The sequence below is a fragment of the Vigna unguiculata genome, chromosome 9 (assembly GCF_037176805.1).
Source record: "Vigna unguiculata cultivar grain cowpea cultivar isolate G323 ecotype 2 chromosome 9, ASM3717680v1, whole genome shotgun sequence".
Taxonomy (NCBI): domain Eukaryota; kingdom Viridiplantae; phylum Streptophyta; class Magnoliopsida; order Fabales; family Fabaceae; genus Vigna; species Vigna unguiculata.
In genome coordinates, this window is record NC_140800.1 from 44,406,956 (window position 1) to 44,428,477 (window position 21,522).

A 21,522-nucleotide genomic window follows, 5' to 3' on the forward strand; every position below is an offset into this window, starting at 1 on the left:
CTGCGTAATCCTTTTATTATTTAGTTCAAATTGAAATATGACACCTTAAATTTTGTGAGTAGATCAACGTGCATTATTATAGAAATCGTGAGAAAGTTTTATTTATGGCTTCAACTTATAACTTATACTTATTGGCAATTTTAGTGACAATTTACAAATAATATACATTGATAATAAGTTATAACTGATAAAATATTAAGATATTATATATTATCGTTAAATAACAAATCTTTAAATGAATAAAGAAAATGTTAATTTATATATAATTAAATAATTTTAAATTGCTTAAAAATATTTAATAACAATAAATTGGAAAATGAAGAGGACAAGATTCACGCGAGAAAAGCACTACAAAAACAAAAGATAAGTCAATCCAAAGTTATGTTTTCAAAAAAAGGAAAGTAAGAATAGAATCCACCAAAATGAGAGAAGGGGACTGAATAATGAGAACCCTATTTATAAAATGAGAATACTACCCAAAATTATCTGAATACTAAATTTAAAAACTCCTTAAAAGTTTTAAGAACTTGTATATAAATATTGTTTGACTCAGCTTTAAAGTTAAGTAGAAAAAAAAAATCGGACCAAACACATTCACTCAAATGTGAATGATAATTTACCAATATTTTAAGTACTCAACTTTATACACTACTGATGTGTTTTAAGCACTAACTCAAATTTTATGGCTTAGTCTCTGTATAAAAAAGAATACATCTTATTTATATATTAATAGTATTATGTTTTATTATAGATTCCCAGGTAATTCGTTGGCTTTAAATGTTCCTAGTGTCACAATATTTATGTGAAAGTATAATTGCAATAAATTGTCTTGTGAGAGTTAAATTGACAAAAAAAATTGAAAACAAAACTAGTTGTACCGCATGTACCAATAGAGGTGATTTTCTACAAAGAGTTCCCCCCATCCAGAGAGGCAATTACATTTTCCACGTCGCCTAAGTTACTGAAATGTCCTTCACTAAACATATCAATTGCTTGTACAAAAACTACATGAAATCTTATCTTTATATTTTTATTGGGTTTTTTAATTACGATTAATTATTTATTTATTGCTTCCTACAAGAAGGAAGTTATGTAGGAGACACATATTCTTTAGTATATAAGATGAAAAAACAATTCAGCTTATTAAAATAAGTCGATGGCATATTTGAAATGATAATGAAAAGTAATTTTGAAATTGATGAAACATAAACTGATTATCATTGATTTTCACTTGTTATTGTCTTTTTTTCTTATTATTTTCCTTTAACATAACATCAATTAATTTATACTTTCTTACTTGTATATTTGTATTCAGAAATTCTATTTTCAACAATCCAAATTCCCTTTTCTTTATCAAATAAAACAAAAGAATTGAGTTCAAAGAAAAAGTTAGCAGTTTTCTTTTTCTTTCACGTTGATATTATGTGTTATCATGTGAAAGTGTCTATAGAAAGTTAAAAACTTTTGATCACCAATCTTTTGATTTAAGATTTTGTTACCTTGAGATATGCGTTAAATTCGTTTTCAATATGTTGATATTTTCAAGTAGGGCCATCAGGTCTTAGAATTCTAGCTAGTCTTTTAAAAGTTTAAAAGGTCAAAATTATGATCAATATGTAGGCCTAGCGGCAAACAGTTCAGACAACCCTCTGTGCATATAGTAGTAGAATATAATGATGATAAAGCATGCTCATCTTGACTATTGAGCACAAAATACCCGAGGCCGGTCAACAACACAGTAGAGAACCTCCAAAAGAAAAATTAGAACCCAAAACATTTTTCAGTTTTCAGTATAACACATCTCCAGCAGAAAAGGATGATCGAGTATCGTCTAAACAAGTTAAAAAAAAAAAAAAAAAAACAGTGAGGACATCAGAACATGTCAGTTGGCAAGCTCCAAACAAAATTTAGAATCCAAAATGCTTTTCACTTTTCAGCAGAAGAAAACCCGACAGCAAGAGAACAGGACAACCACGTATCGTGCTGAACCAGTCATAATCGATACGGATATGAAAACATGTTCGTAGGTGTGCTGTATATATAACATTCACCAGATTATTTTCTTATTAATTCGGTATGAATACAACTATTGGCAAAAAGTTATTAGATCTTCGGTAAAGAAGTTGGAAGAACCGCTGGGATATCTGAACTTGCCTGCCATGAAAAATTAAAGTTTTGCCATCAATTGTACTGTCAATCTATACATAATAAACAAGTAATAAGTGATTTTAGTAATCTGCCACCGTTAAGCATAAAGATGGTGATATCATTCTCTTTAATGGTTTGTATTATCACCAGCGAAAGAAAAATCATATAACAGGTATTTTAAATGTAGAAAGAAATATATGGCAGTGGGGTTAGTTTGTCAGTCAATCATATGTATGACTGAGATACTACTAAGTATGCAGTAACAGCTTTTTCAGGAATAAAAATTTTAAATACGAGGTTTTCAATTCTACTAATCAAGTGTGTTCACGTGCTTTCAGCTTCCAGTAATGTCAACACTAAATATATTCTATTAAATGCTTTAAAGTACTAAATGATCTCGATAATACTTTATTTTCGAGAAGAAAGAATTCTCATTTGGACTTCTTATCTAGAGGGTGTAGATTAGAGCAACTGCACCCATCAATTTCTTTTCCCACCCCGTCAAAAACTTTCCCTATAGTGTTTTTCATAAGAGGAAAAGTCAGGACATTTGTTTTTTGGAAAAATGTTTCCAAAATTATTTTTTGTGTTCCTGAAAATAAATTCCGGAATTGATGGGGTGCGGGGAAAAAATGACGGAGTGCAGAAAGTAATTGTCCTAAATTAGTCAGTCCACCCAATTGAATCAGCGTGATGTCGGCTTAAGGCTCCATAGCCCAGCCTCAACCTACATTTTACATTTAAACAGGCCGGACTAGCCTGAACAAAGATAAGACTAAATGGGTTGGACAAACATACCTGGAATTGATTCAGATCTATAATTTAGAGCCCTAGTCCAATGTTTTAATGAGCCTAATAAAGCAGGCCCAGGTTCACAAACACACAATAGAAAAATACTAAACATTTCATTACAAAAAAAAAATTATAGTTCCTTTTTGCTTTGATTTTCAATACCTGAAGGGACGAGTAGGATAAAGGGATTTCCATACCTGAAGATATCTATTCAACATTTTTGTTGTACTGAAATTAAAACCTTGAACTGGTTCTCCTTTTGTTCGAGATGCATTAAGTTGCTTTCTGACTTGAGTAGCCAGTGACTGCATTATCATTAAATATGATGAGAATGAACCAAGAAATAAAGTCCGAATAAAACTACAATTGAAATTGCATATATGTATTTCTCAGATAAGAGTTGGAAGTCTTTCAGAAATTTCTTATATAGAAACACAATGAAACATTACTTATCTAAACCATACCTTCCCCAGCTCTACTCCCCACTGATCAAAAGAATTGATTCCCCAAATGAAACCCTCTACAGCAATTCTGTGTTCATAGATTGCCAACAACTGAGGAACATAGAGCACCAGGAAATTATGAACAATAAAGTAATTATGACCGACTAATGTAGAATATACAACTCGATTATGGAATCAAAGACGCACATATCAAGAACTATAAACAAAAACTGAAGGATTGGAGAAAAACACTATGAAGAGAAGGAAAAATGAATGAAAATTATTTGCCAATCAGATAGCTTTTGCAGTAGTTATTCTGATACTGGGCTAAACTGTCAACATATTATGAACACATCAATGAAGGAATAGGCATTAAAGAATAAAAACTAAAATACTCTATACAAACCTTCCAAAGTGAATGCTTATTTCTCATGTTAAATCTTCAGTATGAATGCTTAATTTGAAATATGACAAATAGCTTTTCAAGAGAGCAAAAATAAACTAAATGCATGTCCATATTGCAAAAATATGAATATTCAATATATTCTTGTGCATAATTCTCATCAGTCATAGTTACCTAATTTTCCTCAGGAACTTGCTCAATAAAATAAGTAAACAGGAATGGACCATTTTCCTTTAATTACTAATCACAACCTTGCGGACTATGTACCTGCCCAATATTGTAAGCATTCAATGATGGAAGCAGTAGGCTGAGAGAAGGTCGGTTGCCACTGAATGTCTGTAGATTGGTTTAGAAAAAAATGAGCATGTTAGTGACTAAGGATTCAACTACTAAGCCTGCAAGTTGCATTGAAGAAAGAATATCACCTTGTGAGGAATAAGGTGTGGGGAAACATTCTCCTTTTGCAGCTGGTCTGCTGTCTACAAGATTTTGATTAATGGTCATATTCCTCATGATATGAGGAGAGCTGTAAAATCTACTCCACAAAATTATAAAAAAGAAGCTATTTCTACAAGTTCAGTGCTGTCGAAATATGCATATTATTCTTTTTCCTGCCCGAGGACGGGAAAAAGAATACATATCAGTTACCATAGATTTGGGAGCATTGACACAGATTTTTTTACTTATATCCTTATTTATTTATATTTGATATATAATTTAGAAGAACAGAGTAAGGACAAATGTACCTTTCCATATGCAAGGGCATCAGGTTGTGCAAAATAGTTGGACATGAGCTCATCATGGTTACTCACTACTTCACCTGGTTATAAATTGCATTGCTAAAATATTATCAGAGCACTGACTTTACAAAACTAAACTACGACGATTAAACTTGATAATGCTAATTTGTGTTCCTTACCTTTCAGAAACACAGGTTGCTGACTTTTCACAACTCCAATAAAATCACAAGGAATTACACGCCCCTAAAAGTAAGAAGTGCAAATTTCTCAACAAATAGCATATATACTAAGTATTCATATTATTCAAACCGTTATAAAAATATGAAATAAAAAGAAGCAAAGTAAAATTGCAATAGAGGCAACAAGAACATAATATTCTAAACTGCTAAAATCTAAATAACTACTGTTTTAAATAGGCTGGTAAAGAAAAGTAAAAATTCAGGTCAGCCAGGAGAAGTTAAGGAAAGAAAGCTGGATATAGGAATGTCTCATTTGCATTAATGTAGAAGAAATGTGCCCTTGGATTTTAAGTAACCTAGAGAAATACTAATTGAAGATAACCATTATATCAGAGCACATTTGTGATTGTATTAATTTGAAAGACAAAGGAAGGATGAAAATACGCATGCAATTTCTTCCTGATTTTATTATTCCCATGTCAAAATCTCTAATATGACACAAGGATTAGCATTCAAAACTAGTAAAAACTGGAATTGAAATATAAACCACAACATGCAATTGTAGACATTATTTCATTAGAATGTGTTTTAAATCAAAATTAACATTCAACACACTAGTAATGTAGGCTTTTGACGTGATTAATTTTACCCTTATTAATTTACACAAGAAGTATTTTCGAGTATAAATTTTCACAAAAAATTATTAATTCTTCAAAGTTCAAACACCAATTATATAGTACTTAGTAAATCACCTGATGTATCAGCTGATAAAAGCTATGCTGCCCATTAGTTCCTGGTTCACCAAAATCAATTTCACCAGCCTCAAATGGTAGAGGAACACCATCAATTGAAACACCCTTGCCATTACTCTCCATGCTAACCTAAAGCAAAAAAAATAATAATAAATATTATAAGAATAATAGTAAAATAGAATTAAAATAGTTTTCAATCCCAATGCTGCAACAAACTTGCCTGTTGAATGTGGGGGGCCAACTTCTCCAGAGCTTGACTATAAGGTAAGATGGCCTGTAAAAATACCAAAAGTTTAATGTTTTGATCGAAGCCACTTAAGAACAACAAAACCTATTAAATATTTCTGAAGGGAACAGGTCAAATAAGCACTCACTCTGGCAGGATATCCAAGAAATGAAACATTCCATATGCTCAACAAGCCCAGAAGCACCTGCAGTACTCTCATAAAATGTAATTGAGCATCTCGTCATGTGGTGGCCCAACTGTACAAAACATCTTCAATACAAGAAAACCTAAGGTCCGAGAAACAAGGGATCTGAAAAATTACAATGAACCAAATGCCTACCCACAGTTTCACCTCTTCTTCAAAAAGAAAAAGGAATAATTAAGAAAAAAAAATCCAAAGCTGTGGAATTGGTAATGCTCCAAATAGTGAAAGAAATAAAGGAAATAAAAGCTGAAAGGAGCAGCATGTGATACAGAATATTTAGTTTTACAACTATAGAATATAAAACTAACCATACTGGAGGGATAGCCAGTATGCAGTATCACAATAATTAAAGAATACATGGTTGAACAAGCAGAGATCCACATGTGAAATAAAGCTCAAAAGTATAAAAGATCCCAAAAGGCGCACTTACAGGTATATTGCTTTCAAAGGACTGTGAATAGAAATGTTGATCAATGCTTGAAGCCCCACTTAAGAACCTTTAAGGGAAAAAAGACCATAAAGAAAACATTCAAGTATATGTTTCTTAGTTTCTCACCGAAGGAATATTCAAAACTGAGTTGTCAGTGCCAATAGTATGCAGAACATAATTGAAATCTAAATACATTTAATGGAAATCAAACTATACTATATCTCATTCTGAAAGGTCGTGATTATCGAAAGCATTCTTATCTACATCATTCTTGTAATCTGTGAAGGTGATTATTTCCTTAAACTTATCTACATCATTCTTGTTATCTGTGAAGGTGATTATTTCCTTAAACGAAGAAGGTGAAGCACAATATAGCCATAAGAAATTATACTATTTCTGCGAACAATCACTTCTAGAAGAGGTGCATACAGATTAGAATTATACTAACAGTGAAAGACATACTTCTCTATTACTGAGAATCCGTATTGTAGAGACAATGGCAAAACTCCAACAGCACTGCAAACTGCAAGCCACATTTCAGAACATCATAACCAAATCTTTTGTAAACTTCAAATATTTTTTAATGGGGTAAGAAGAGGGGGAGATAGATGAAACATTACTCACCACTGTATCGACCACCGACCCAATCCCAAAACGCAAAAGCATTGTTAGGATCAATACCAAACTGTTCCACAAGCTGCACCATAAATGAAAGAAAAATAGTTAAATATACAACCATAATAACAAATAGAAGATGCGCTCTTCATGATTTTTTCTCTTTACTAAAGAAAAAAATGGACAAATTTAAAAAAAATACCAAAGAAATTATAACTTTGAGAACTTCACCCTTCTGTAATATGTCCTTATTAGCGATTTATTATTCAATTATTATGTTAGTGCCCTTTGGTATAGGTACATCCAACAATGATTAACACAAAAGCATAATGTTTTAACAGCACATGTGCTGACAAACAGTGGTGATCAATCAAATGCAGACATGATTCATGAATGAAAACAAGAGTTAGACATTGAAGAATAATTAATCAGATAGTGCCAGAAAAGGAAAATACGGCAATACCTTGAGATTTGTGCTAACAGCCACCATATGCTTTGCAACAGCAGAGGGCCTGGAAGGAATGAGAGACAGTCTTCAATTCATTTTCAAAGTCCATTCTGAATATTGTCCACTCTCTATGCTTTGAAAAGTCGTTGAACATACATATTTAGAAGTGGGGGGGCATGGGGGTGGGGTTTATCTTACAATAAGTAAGAAACTAAGTTCCAAATCTAGTTCTGGACATTTCATAAAAAACGAAGGAAACTATTGAAAGCCCAACCAATGCTTACACTAATATCCTTGAGCAACGTCTCTTAATGGGGCACTTACCCAAGTGTAGATGATATCCATTCTCTAAGAGTTCGAGCATTCAGCATGGTTTCAGCTGTTGTAAAAGTCTTTGAAACAACCACAACTGCAATTGTTACAGATAACATTAAGACATACAAGATAAGCCTCCATATCTATTTAATATATATATTCATCTGTTATACAATTGTTTACCAAGTGTTGTTTCAGGATTTAATCCTGTGATATTTCTAGCAACGTCAATAGGATCAACATTTGCAAGACTGCAGAGATTCAAATAGAGGATGAGATTGGTTTTATGAAAAGAGTACAGCCAGCTTCTAGATGTGTAACTATAGTAAGCTAGATTCAGAAAATCATATTATATAGTTGAGGTCAACTAATGCTTGCAATCACACTCTTCAAACTTCACTGACAATAGATACTTACAAGCGCAGCTGACGACCCCTTGCAGATTCAATAGCTTCAGGGTCTGCAATATAACATAAATATATACTCAACAATTTTACTTGTTTACAACTAAGAAAAGTGTTCACACAGACACTCATTTATTATAAGTCAACACAAATAAAAGGCCAATAATTGTAGAATTGCTATTAAAGAGACTAGCAGTAATCAAGCAACCTGTTTGAAGCGCAGTGTGTACAAACAGCGGACCCAAGAAGCTTCCCCCAATACCAACTGCAACAACGTCCTTCAAAGCCTTTCCTGTAGCACCAACCTTCAAAAAAAGGGTTAGTAGTTAAGACCCTTTAGTTCAAATGAATCAAATGGTCAAAAAACAGCCCCGTAGAATATTGGAGTAGCACATTACCCAAGAACCATTGCGAACCCGCTCAGAGAACTCCTTGATCTTGTCAAGAACGTTCCAAACTTCTGGCACAACATTTTTCCCATCACTTTGTATAACAGCATCCCTTGAAGCACGAAGGGCGACGTGAAGCACGGACCTGTTTTCCGTGCTGTTAATCTGAAAGTGAATCAAGCATTATCAAAAAATGAAAAAGTAAAGTAGATATTCTGTGTACTAAAAGTGTAAAAACCAATTCACAAACCCCTTCAAGATAAGTTTGCTGTCTTTTACAATCACGGTCTTACCACCGATAGTCTTTGATTGGTCGATAGTGGATATTTTTAACACTTGCCATACATAGATAACATTTTTAAGTCAAAATTAACACTAGCAAATAACGCACGAGAGTGTTTATGCTTGTGGACAGCGAAACTTTGTTAAATTTGAGGACAAAGACTCACATGTTCCCCGCTGTACATGCGGTTAATCTTATCTTTGAGCGATGCAACCTGCAAAAAATTAACAAAAAAAAAACAATAATCAGAATTTGAAAAGTCCTTTTTCATGTGTTTACCGATTGATAAAAGATTCAAACACGAGCGAGAAACTACAAACCTCCGCCAATTTAAGTAGTTTTTGGATAGTTTCGGGAGTGGCTTGTTGCCTTGAATAGTCCAACAGAATGTCGTCGAACTCGCTACATAACATACAAAATCATAAAAATTAATTTCCACCGCATGGAAAATAGGAAATGGAATTCAGAATTTCCCTGTTTTGTACTAAGGAACGGAGTTTGAATAATAATATATCGTTTGCTTACAGGAGCATGGACTGGCACCGCTTATCATCGGTCAACAGATCGCGAAGATGCGTTTTCTTGATATCCTCAACATGCGCCTGCTCAAAATTGAAACGCGACTCGTTTAATGGTGATTTCGGATTGACGGCGAGAATTAACAACAATAAAGTTGATCGATTCAATTTTGTTACGTTACCTTCAGGTCCTTCCATGGCTGAGTATCGGAGATGAGAATGGATGATCCCATGAGCGCGAGGAGGGAGACTGTGACTGTGTGAGTGAATGAATGAATTCGAGACTCGCTTTGTGCGTTGGATGTAAGTCCGAACTTTCTTCACTTGTTTCTTTCACATGGCGAGGCTAAATGTTACACTTTGATGACGAACAAAAAGGAAAAAGAAAGGCTATTTCATACAATTTTTTTTATAATATTTTGGTTAATCCATAGTGTAAAGGAATTCTGTATCGTGATTCCAATAATTTCTATGTTTAAATATATATTTGTTACCATTTTTATTATTTTTATTTAATTTGGTCTTATTTTTATTTTAAAATTTTTATTTTCGTTAAATTTTATTTAATTTGATGATTTTTAGTAATAGAGTTTAAATAGTTAATGTTTTTAAATAATATATGTCACAAGTAAATCTCTGATTTTTTAATTTTTTTTAACCATTTAAACACTGCTAGTAAAAATAAGTCAAACCAAATATACAAATAAATGAGGTGAACAGATAGATGGACAATTGATAATTACTTCTCGTACTATTTTTTTAAATTTATTAATCAATCTTTTCCTACCCTCCAATTACCAATAACCTTATGTACCCCGAATTTGATTATAACTTATAATAATCAACCATTATTACTTGTACTAGGGATTGACTTGAAAAAAAATATAGGTCAAACCAGACTAATAAATGGGGCACAAAAAACAAATAAGTGTGGGAAGCTGCATATTAATTTTCCTCTAATTTTTTAAAATTCATTAATCAATTTTTTTTATTATCTAAAGAGATAAACTTCTTATGTACCACAAGTTTGATTATAAGTTACAAAAATCAACCCTTATTATTTACACTAGGTAATTGGCTTGAAGATAAAATAGGCACACAAGTGGGGCATAATAAACAAATAAATAGAGAGTTACATATTAATTTTCGTACAAAGTTTTAAAATTTACTTATTAATTTTTATTTATTATTCAAAAGGATGCACTTCTTATGTATCACAAATTTTGATTATAAGTTACAAAAATCAACCCTTATTATTTGCACTAGGTGGCTAGCTTGCAGAAAAGAATAGACAAGAAGGATAGACAAATAAGTGGAGCATAATAAACATATAAGTCGAGAGCTACGTAGTAGTTTTCGTACAAAGTGTTAAAATATACTGTCAATTTTTATTTATTATCCAAAGGCATGCACTTCTTATGTACCACAAGTTTGATTATAAGTTACAAAAATCAACTCTTATTACTTTCACTATGTGACTGCCTTGAAGAAAAAAAAAATGGACAAATAAGTGGGGCATAATAAACAAATAAGTGAATAGCTACGTATTAGTTTTTGTACAAAGTTTTAAGATTTATTCAACAATTCTTTTTATTATCCAAAGGATGCACTCCTGTACCACAATAGGCAAATAAATGAGGCATAATAAATAAATAAGTGGAGAGCTACGTATTAGTTTTCTTACAAAGTTTTAAAATTTATTAAACAATTTTTTTTATTATCCAAAGGAATGGACTTCTTATCTACCACAAGTTTTATTATAAAATACAAAAATCAACCCTTATTAATTACACTAGGTGGCTGACTTGAAGAAAAAAAAAACAGGCAAAAGATAGGACATAATAAAATAATAAGTGGAGTATTAGTTTTCGTACAAAGTGTTGAAATATATTGATCAATTTTATTTATTATCCAAAGGATGTACTTCTTATGTACCACAACTTTGATTATACGTTACAGAAATCAACCCTTATTACTTTCACTAAGTGGCTCTCTTGAAGAAAAAAATAGGCAAATAAGTGGGATATAATAAACAAATAAGTGGAGACCTTAGTTTTCGTACAAAGTCTTAAAACTAATTAATTTTTATTTATTATCCAAAGGTGTGCACTTTTTATTTACCACAAGTTTCATTATAAGTTACACAAATCAACCTTATTACTCTCACTAGGTGGTTTGTCTAGGCAAATAAGTGGTTCATATTAAACGAATAAGTGGAGACTGACGTATTAGTTCTCGTACAAAGTGTTAAAATATACTGATCAATTTTTATTTATTATCCAGAAGGGTGCACCACCACAAGTTTGATTATAAGTTACAAAAATCAACCCTTATTACTTTCCCTAGATGACCGCCTTGAAGAAAAAAATAGTCAAATAAGTGGGGCATAATAAAATAATTAGTGAAGAACTACGTATTACTTTTCGTACAAAGTTTTAAAATTTACTAATCAAATTTTTTTTATTATCCAAAGGCATGCACTTTTTGTGTACCACAAGTTTGATTATAAGATACAAAAATCAACCCTTATTACTTGCGCAAGGTGACTGCCTTGAAGAAAAAAAAATTAGACAAATAAATGGGACATAATAAGTTAATAAGTAGAGAACGACATATTAGTTTTCGTACAAAGTGTTAAAATATACTAATCAATTTTTATTTATTATCCAAAGGGATGCACTTCTTATGTACCACAAGTTGTTTGATTATAAGATACAAAAACCAACTCTTATTACTTGCACTAGGTGGGTGCCTTGAACAAAAAAATAGGCAAATAAGTGGGACATAATAAACCAATAAGTGGAGAGCTACCTATTACTTTTTGTATAAAGTTTTAAAATTTACTAATCAAATTTTTTATCCAAAGGCATGGACTTTTTGTTTACCCCAAGTTTTATTATAAGATACAAAAATCAACCCTTATTACTTGCACTAGGTGGGTTGTCTTGAAGAAAAAAAAAGGCAAATAAATGGGACATAAGAAATTAATAAGTGAAGAACTACGTATTAGTTTTCGTACAAAGTGTGAAAATACACTGATCAATTTTTATTTATTATCCAAAGGATGCACTTCTTATGTACCATAAGTTTGATTATAAGTTACAAAAATAAACCCTTATTACTTTCATTAGGTGGCTGCCTTTAACAAAAAAAATAGGCAAATAAGTGGGGTACAATAAAAAAATATGTGATGAGCTACGTATTAGTTTTCGTACAAAGTTTTTAAATTTACTAATAAATTTTTATTTTTTTTATTATCGAAAGGGATGCATTTCTTGTGTACCATAAGTTTGATTGATTATAAGATACAAAAATCAACCCTTAATACTTGTACTAGGTTACTGCCTTGAAGCAAAAAAATAGGCAAAAAAATTGCACATAATAAACAAATAACTGGAAAGTTAGGTATTAGTTTTTGTATAAAGTGTTAAAATATACAAATCAATTTAATTTATTATCTAAAGGGATGCACTTTCCAAGTACCACAAGTTTGATTCTAAGTTACAAAAATCAACTCTTATTACTTTCACTAGGTAGTTGCCTTAAACAAAAAACAAGCAAATAAGTGGAGCACAATAAAACAAATATGTGGAGAGTTGCGTATTAGTTCTCGTACAAAGTTTTAAAATTTACTAATCAATTTTTTTTATTATCGAAAGGGATGCACTTCTGTACCACAAGTTTGATTATAAGATACGAAAATCAACCCTTAGTACTTGCACTAGGTGACTGCTTTGAAGAAAAAAAAAACAGGCAAATAAAAGGGGACATAATAAATTAATAAAGGTAGAGCTATGTATTAGTTTTCGTACAAAGTGTTAAAATATACTCATCAATTTTTATTTATTATCCAAAGGGATGCACTTCTTATGTACCACAAGTTTGATTATAAGTTACAAGAATTAACCCTTATTGCTTTCTGTCTTGAAGAAAAAAATAGGCAAATAAGTGAGACATAATAGACAAATAAGTGGAGAGCTACGTATTAGTTTTTGTACCTTAAAATATACGAATCAATTTTTATTTATTATCCAAAGGATGCACTTCTTATGTACCACAAGTTTGATTATAAGTTACAAGAATTAACCCTTATTACTTTCACTAGGTGGCTGCCTTGAACAAAAAAATAGGCAAATAAGTGAGACCTAATAAACAAATAAGTGGAGAGTTACGTATTAATTTTCGTACAAAGTGTTAAAATATACTGATCAATTTTATTTATTATCCAAAGGATGCACTTCTTATGTATCATAAGTTTGATTATAAGATACAAAGATCAACCCTTATTACTTTCACTAGGTGCCTTGATAAAAAAAATAGACAAATAAGTGGGGCATAATAAACAAATATGTGAAAACCTATGTATTAGTGTTTGTACAAAGTTTTAAAATTTATTGAAATAATTTTTTTTATTATCTAATCGGATGCACTCCTTATATACCACAAGTTTGATTATAAGTTACAAAAATCAGCCTCTATTACTTTCACTAGGTGGCTGCCTTGAAGAAAAAAATAGTGAAATAAGTGGAGCATAATAAAATAATAAATGGGGAACTACTTATTACTTCTCGTACAAAGTTTTAAAATTTACTAATCAATTTTTTTTATTATCCAAAGGCATGCACTTTTTATGTACCACAAGTTTGATTATAAGATACAAAAATTAACCATTCTTACTTGCACAAGGTGGACTGCCTTGAACAAAAAAAATTAGGCAAATAATTGGGACATCATAAATTAATAAGTAGAGAGCGACGTATTAATTTTTGTACAAAGTGTTAAAATATACGGATCAATTTTTATTTATTATCCAAAGGGATGCACTTCTTATGTATCAAGAGTTTGATTATAAGATACAAAAATCAACCCTTATTACTTGCACTAGGTGGCTGTCTTGAGGAAAAAAATAGGCAAATAAGTGAGGCATAATAAACCAATAAGTAGAGAGCTACGTATTACTTTTCGTACAAAGTTTTAAAATTTACTAATCAATTTTTTATATCCAAAGGCATGCACTTTTTGTGTACCTCAAGTTTTATTATAAGATACAAAAATCAACCCTTATTACTTGTACTAAGTGGCTGACTTGAAGAAAAAAAAAGGCAAATAAATGGGACATAATAAATTAATAAGTGGAGAGCTACGTATTAGTTTTCATACAAAGTGTTAAAATATACTGATCAATTTTTATTTATTATCCGAAGCGGTGTACTTCTTATGTACGACAAGTTTGATTATAGGTTACAAAAATCAACCCTTATTACTTGCACTAGGTGGCTGCCTTGAAGAAAAAAATTGACAAATAAGTGGACAACTACGTATTTATTTTGGTACAAAGTTTTAAAATATACTGATCAACTGTTATTTATTATCTGAAGGGATGCACCACTTCTTATGTACCATAAGTTTGATTATAAATTACAAAAATAAACCCTTATTACTTTCACTATGTGGCTGCCTTGAAGAAAAATATATTCAAATAAGTGGGGCATAATAAAATAATAAGTGGAGAACTACGTATTACTTTTCGTATAAAGTTTTAAAATTTACTAATAAATTTTTTCATTATCCAAAGGCATGCACTTTTTGTGTAGCAGAAGTTTGATTATAAGTTACTAAAATCAACACTTATTACTTTCACTAAGTGGCTGCCTTAAAGAAAAAAAATAGACAAATAAGTGGGACATAATAAATTAATAAGTAGAGAGCTACGTATTACTTTTCGTACAAAGTTTTAAAATTTACTAATCAATTTTTTTTATTATCGAAAGGGTTTTCACTAGGTGGCTGCCTTGAACAAAAAAAATAGGCAAATAAGTGACAAATAATAAACAAATAAGTGGATAGCTACGTATTAGTTTTCGTACAAAGTGTTAAAATATACTGATCAATTTTTGTTATTATCCAAAGGATGCACTTCTTATGTACCAAAGTTTGAATATAAGTTACAAAAATCAACCCTTATTACTTTCACTAGGTGGCTGCCTTGAAGAAAAAAATAGACAAATAAGTAGGGCATAATAAGATATGAAGTGGAGAGCTAAGTCTTACTTTGCGTACAAAGTTTTAAAATTTACTAATAAATATAATTTATTATCCAAAGGGATGCACGTCTTATGTACCACAAGTTTGATTATAAGTTACAAAAATCAAGTCTTATTACTTGCACTAGGTGGCTGCCTTGAAGAAGAAAAAAATAGGCAAAAAAATGGGACATAATAAACAAATAAGTAGAGAGCTACGTATTAGTTTTCGTACAAAGTGTTAAAATATGCTGATCAATTTTATTTATTATCCAAAGGGATGCACTTCTTATGTACCACAAGTTTGATTATAAGTTATAAAAATCAACCCTTATTACTTTCACGCTGCCTTGAAGAAAAAAATAGTCAAATAAGTGGAGCATAATAAAATAATTAGTGGAGAACTACGTATTACTTCTCATACAAAGTTTTAAAATTTACTAATCAATTTTTTTTATTATCCAAAGGCATGCACTTTTTGTGTACCACAAATTTGATTATAAGATACAAAAATCAACCCTTATTACTTGCGCAAGGTGGCTGCCTTGAAGAAAAAAAAAATTAGGCAAATAAATGTGACATAATAAATTAATAAGTAGAGAGCGACCTATTAGTTTTTGTACAAAGTGTTAAAATATACTGATCAATTTTTATTTATTATCCAAAGAGATGCACTTCTTATGTACCACAAGTTTTGATTATAAGATACAAAAATCAATTCTTATTACTGGGTGGCTGCCTTGAAGAAAAAAAATAGGCAAATAAGTGGGACATAATAAACAAATAAGTGGAGAGTTACGTATTAGTTTTCGTACAAAGTTGTAAAATTTATTAAATAATTTTTATTTATTATCCAAAGGATGCACTTCTTATGCACCACAAGCTTGATTAAAGGATACAAAAATCAACCCTTATTACTTTCACTAGGTGACTGCCTTGAAGAAAAAAATAGGTAAATAGGTGGGACGTAATAAACAAATAAGTGGAGAGCTACGTATTAGTTTTCGTACAAAGTTTTAACATGTACTGATCAATTTTTTTTATAATCAAAATGGATGCATTTGTTATGTGCCACAAGTTTGGTTATAAGTTATAAAAATCAACCCTTATTACTTGCACTAGATGGTTGCCTTGCAAAAAAAAAATAGACAAATAAGTGAAACATAATAAACAAATAAGTGATGAATTACGTATTAGTTTTCGTACTAAGTTTTAAAATGTACTGATCAATTTTTGTTTTAATTATTCAAACCACAAGTTTGATTATAAGTTATAAAAATCAACCATTATTAGTTGCACTAGGTGTTTGTCTTGAAGAAAAAAATAGGCAAATAGGTGGGACATAATAAACAAATAAGTGAAGATCTATGTATTAGTTTTCGTACAAAGATTTAACATGTATGGATCAATTTTTTATTATTATCCAAAGTAATGCATTTCTTATGTACCACAAGTTTGATTATAAGTTACAAAAATCAACCATTATTACTTACACTTGGTGGCTGCTTTGAAGAAAAAAATAGACAAATAAGTGGAGCATAATAAACAAATAAGTGGAGAGCGATGTATTAGTTTTCGTACAAAGTTTTAAAATGTACTGATCAATTTTTATTTTGTTATCTAAAGGGATGTTTTTCTTATGTACTACAAGTTTGAATATAAGTTACAAAAATCAACCCTTATTACTTGCACTAGGGGCTGCCTTAAAGTAAAAAATAGGTAAATAAGTAGGGCATAATAATGCAATAAGTGAAGAGCAACGTATTAGTTTTCGTACAAAGTTTTAAAATGTACTGATCAATATTCTTTTATTATTCAAAGGGATATTTTTCTTATGTTTCACAAGTTTGATTATAAGTTACAAAAATCAACCCTTATTACCTTATTACTTGCACTAGGTGGCTGCCTTGAATACAAAAATAGGCAAATAAGTGAGCCATAAAAAAACAAATAAGTGAAGAACTACTTATTAGTTTTCATACAAAGTTTTAAAATGTGCTGATCAATTTTTTTATTATCCAAAGGGATGCATTTCTTATGTTTCACAAGTTTTATTATAAGTTACAAATATCAACCCTTACTACTTGCACTATGTGGCTGTCTTGAAGAAAAAAATAGACAAATAACTGGGGCATAATAAACAAATAAGTGGAGAGCTACGTATTAGTTTTCGTACGTTTTAAAATTTACTGATCAATTATTTTTTTATTATCCAAAGGGATGCATTTCTTATGTACCACAGGTTTGATTATAAGATACAAAAATCAACTCTTATTACTTGCACTAGGTGACTGCTTTGTTGAAAAAACTAGGCAAATAAGTGCAGAATAATAAACAAATAAGTGGAGAGCTAGTATTAGTTTTCGTAAGTTTTAAATTTTACTGATCAATTTTTTTTTATTATCCAAAGGGATGCACTTCTTATATACCACAAGTTTGATTATAATTTATAAAATCAATTATTATTATTTGCACTAGTTAGCTGCCTTGTAAAAAAAAATAAAAAATTAAGTGGGGCATAATAAACAAATAAGTGGAGAGCTACGTATTAATTTGTACAAACTTTTAAAATTTATTAATAATTTTTTTTTTACCATCCAAAGGAATGCATTTCTTATGCACCACAAGTTTGATTATAATTTATCATATTAAGTTTTTGTTAAAATTAAACAAAGAGATTAAATAACTTAAATTTTAATATATTTTGAAAAGTATATTTATTATATTAATTTTAATTTATATAATAGAATATTAATAATTTAAAATAATGTATATTTAAAATTATTATTTATGTAAAAAAAGGTATCTAATAATAGTTTTAAAAAGTGTAATTTAATTTAAAATTACTATATTATGTAACAATTAGTAAACTTTGTATTAATGTAACTCGATTATTTATGAATATGTATTTTATTACATATTCTTGTAATTTTTAACTCTCTATTTATATATTTTTTATTTTATTTTTCTTTAGTCATATATATAATCAAATTTATATTTATGTTATTATCTTTTATTTTTGTTTTTGTTTTCTTAACATAATATATTAATTTACATATTATATTTATCATACATTTATTTTATTTTTCTTATCTATTTTTACTTGTTTACACAAATTTTGAGAAACTAATATGAAATATGGGTAGATGTTTCAACAATATTTTTCAAACTTAATTAAAGATAACAAATTCGGTAGTCAATTTTTAAAAGAGGGTTGTATAATTAGAGAAAATATCAATATCCTCTACATCAAAATTCTATTATTATTATTATTTTATTATTAAAATTTATGAGTGGGTTTATCTAAAATTGTTGGTGTGAAAAGAAAAATTATCCTAAATGGTTAACCCAGACAAATTGATCATTAATAGGGCGGGGCCAGGAATGTTGACTCTGTACCTAGCTTCACCCGAGGCACCAATACTTCACACACAAACTCATCAACCATGCCTGATTCATGGCTCTGGAAAAAATCAACGGTTAAAAAATGAGAATCGAAGCAGAAACAAGAAGAACCTGCTACACTGGAATGCAACCCAACCCGAGAATTAAAAGGTGAGGACGCGAAACCCGGGAAACGACACAATGGGTCAGACTGCAACTCTGAGTCTGAGTAGTACAATACACCAAACCCTACCCCACTTCCCATCTTCACTCACACCACCCTAACCCTAACCATTTGGTCCACGCCTTTAACCATGGTTACTTACTGCTCCATTCCACGGGTTAGTTTATGAACACCCTTCTACTCACTCAGTCAAACACCATCACCACACCACCCTTTTTTAAACCCTTCTCTATTCACTATCTCTCTCTTCTAGATACCTACACGTGAGATTCTTTATTATTAATTGCAGAAAATAATTATATGTGTGTTATGGGAACGGCACAAGATTGGACAAACAAAAAGAGAGAAGATGAATTAAACTGCTTCAGTTTTTTCTGATTTGGTTATTAACTTTTTCATTTCACTATAAAGTTCAGAAGGGTGTTTGGTTGTTTTAATAATAACGTTTCCGCAATCTGGATTGTGGTCAAACATGTACCAATCTACTTGCTTTTGACGTATTGAGATAGAATTTGCATTAGAAAGGAGGAATCAGAAGATTTTGTTGTGGTTGTAGTATTGCGGTGTTTTCAATGGTTGTGTTCCACTAGGTTTAACGATCTATGAAAAACGATGATGATCTAGAAAATTTTCAGATATTATTGGCGATAGAGTGGTTGGGGTGGTTGTTATATTATTTGATAGAGAAGTATTTATGGGGAAAAAGAAACGACAAAAAACGAAGGAACTTTCGGTTGCTATAGCCGAGGCTTCATCCAAAGGAGGTGACACGGAACATCATCATCATCAGCAGCAACAAGAACAACCTGAGCCTCCACGAAAAAGAGGGAGACCTCGTAAGGTTGTTGTTGAGGAAACGGAAATCGAGGGGGAAAAAGTGGAACCAGAAGCTTCTGCAGCAACCAAGAAAGAAAAAGAAGAAGAACAACAACATGGGAAGTCACAAGAGGAGTTAACATCAGCATCGGCAACAACATGCACGATGATAGTTACAAAGGAAGAGGGTGTGTTTGAAGGGATTCAACTCCCAAAAGGGGAACCCTCGAGAAGCAGAGCCAGACGCAAAAGCAAACCCAGAAAAAGCACTTGAAAATTATTACCTTTTCTTTATAGTTTCTCACCCTTTTTCTTCTCCATAAGGAAGCAATAGAAAGAGATTCTTGGGTAATTTCTTGGATTTGTTATCTCTTCGAAGATTTGAAATGGAAAACGCAAGCTTCCAAAGAAGTTTTTGTTCAGGTTCTAAGGCTTATGTAATCCCTGATCAGTGTTAGGATTATATATAGTCCATGAGAGCTTGAATACAGTGTTTCATTCCCAGAACTTGCTTTTGATGCTCTCTTCATTGTGATAGCTATATATCATAGTTTAAATATAGGTCTTGGATTTAAATTTACTTGGTTTGTTACTAAATATGTTGTCCCTTAAGAGTAGAAATGTTGCTTCATTGTTTGTTTTTCTCTTCCCCTCTTAGTTGTTCTTGTCATTAGTTTTTATGTGTATAGCTTTTCTTGCTATTATGCCAGATCATATCAATATAATAAGGGGGTGAATGGATTTACATAATTTTTCTATATAATTAATGCTTTCTCCCATTTTTCTTTTCTTTTTGTGATATTTAAATACCTCTATTTGTAAACTATTTTTTTTTCTTTTATCTCAATTATTACTTTCTACATGCCTTTTAAAAATTATTTTGTAAAGGTTGAGAAACATACACTTTTTTCTTGATTTTAATTAGGTAATTGTTCAATTTTTTACTTCACTTATTTCTTTCTCCATTTAACATAATTAATACATGTTCAAATTATTTAAAAAATATTATAATACGAAAGTAAATACCAAATGTACGTCTTTAGCAGAATTTTCTTACGATTAGTTCAGAATATACAACTATTTTCAAACGTAAATAATTGGAAAATACAGCATTAGTTTCAGACACAATTATTTAAAATAACTTTTAAAATAAATACCCACGGAATACCTTTTTAAATATGAATAAAATAAAATAGAAATATTAAAATTAGTAAACAAAATAGTCAGAAAGAAAATAGTATTTAAAAATATGAAAAAAAAGTATAAACAGTAGAAATAATCATAAATATAAGCAGAAAAAAAAATTAAAGAGAGAAGAAAATAATTATAAAAAGTAGAATAAATAAAATAAAATTTTAAAAGCAGACAAAAGCACATAATCTTTTCATAGTAGTGTAGAGTCATGATATTAACTATACAAAAGCTTTTGTAGGTGTTTAAACGACTTAAGACTACAACTTGTCTAATTTATAGAGGAAAAAAAAAACTATGCCAACTTTCAACCCTATAAAGCTATCCACTTTTTCTAACTTAGTTGCATTAAAGTGTTTGGGATGTTGATTTGACTATGATAACTTCTTGTTGTTTCATGTTCCAAGAGTTTATTGTCGTGACATTTTCTACCAATTGTTGTTTGAACAAATGAATATTGTCTATACCAAAAATAAATATTGGACATTCACACGATGATTATTACATTTTTCTCATGTATTGGTGGTTTGGGAGTATCTTTGTTTGTTAAAAAAAAATTAATTTGTCATTCTCTATCATTAATTATTTATGTATTCAAATTATTTCGATTATATAAATTTGTCTTTCTCTATCT

The 21,522-nt window shown here is 30.5% G+C and overlaps 2 protein-coding genes across 2 annotated transcripts; one reads left to right on the top strand and one right to left on the bottom strand.

The window, feature by feature from the left end:
- Positions 1-1,906: 1,906 nt before the first annotated feature.
- On the bottom strand, positions 1,907-9,724 carry LOC114163899 (Sugar isomerase (SIS) family protein). Its single transcript, XM_028048279.2, has 23 exons — positions 9,473-9,724; positions 9,298-9,374; positions 9,093-9,174; positions 8,939-8,986; positions 8,499-8,654; positions 8,309-8,405; positions 8,114-8,156; positions 7,880-7,947; positions 7,706-7,790; positions 7,397-7,445; positions 6,943-7,015; positions 6,781-6,841; positions 6,319-6,385; positions 5,832-5,888; positions 5,678-5,731; positions 5,458-5,586; positions 4,706-4,769; positions 4,533-4,606; positions 4,212-4,265; positions 4,054-4,122; positions 3,405-3,494; positions 3,138-3,245; positions 1,907-2,154 (listed from the first exon to the last, which is right to left on the bottom strand). The coding sequence occupies exons 1-23, from the start codon at positions 9,521-9,523 to the stop codon at positions 2,104-2,106; spliced, it is 1,707 nt and encodes a 568-aa protein (XP_027904080.2). The 5' UTR covers positions 9,524-9,724; the 3' UTR covers positions 1,907-2,103.
- A 9,358-nt stretch (positions 9,725-19,082) lies between these two features.
- On the top strand, positions 19,083-20,460 carry LOC114162626 (uncharacterized). The gene has a single exon (XM_028046578.2). The coding sequence runs from the start codon at positions 19,576-19,578 to the stop codon at positions 19,969-19,971; it is 396 nt and encodes a 131-aa protein (XP_027902379.1). The 5' UTR covers positions 19,083-19,575; the 3' UTR covers positions 19,972-20,460.
- The last annotated feature ends 1,062 nt before the right edge of the window (positions 20,461-21,522 follow it).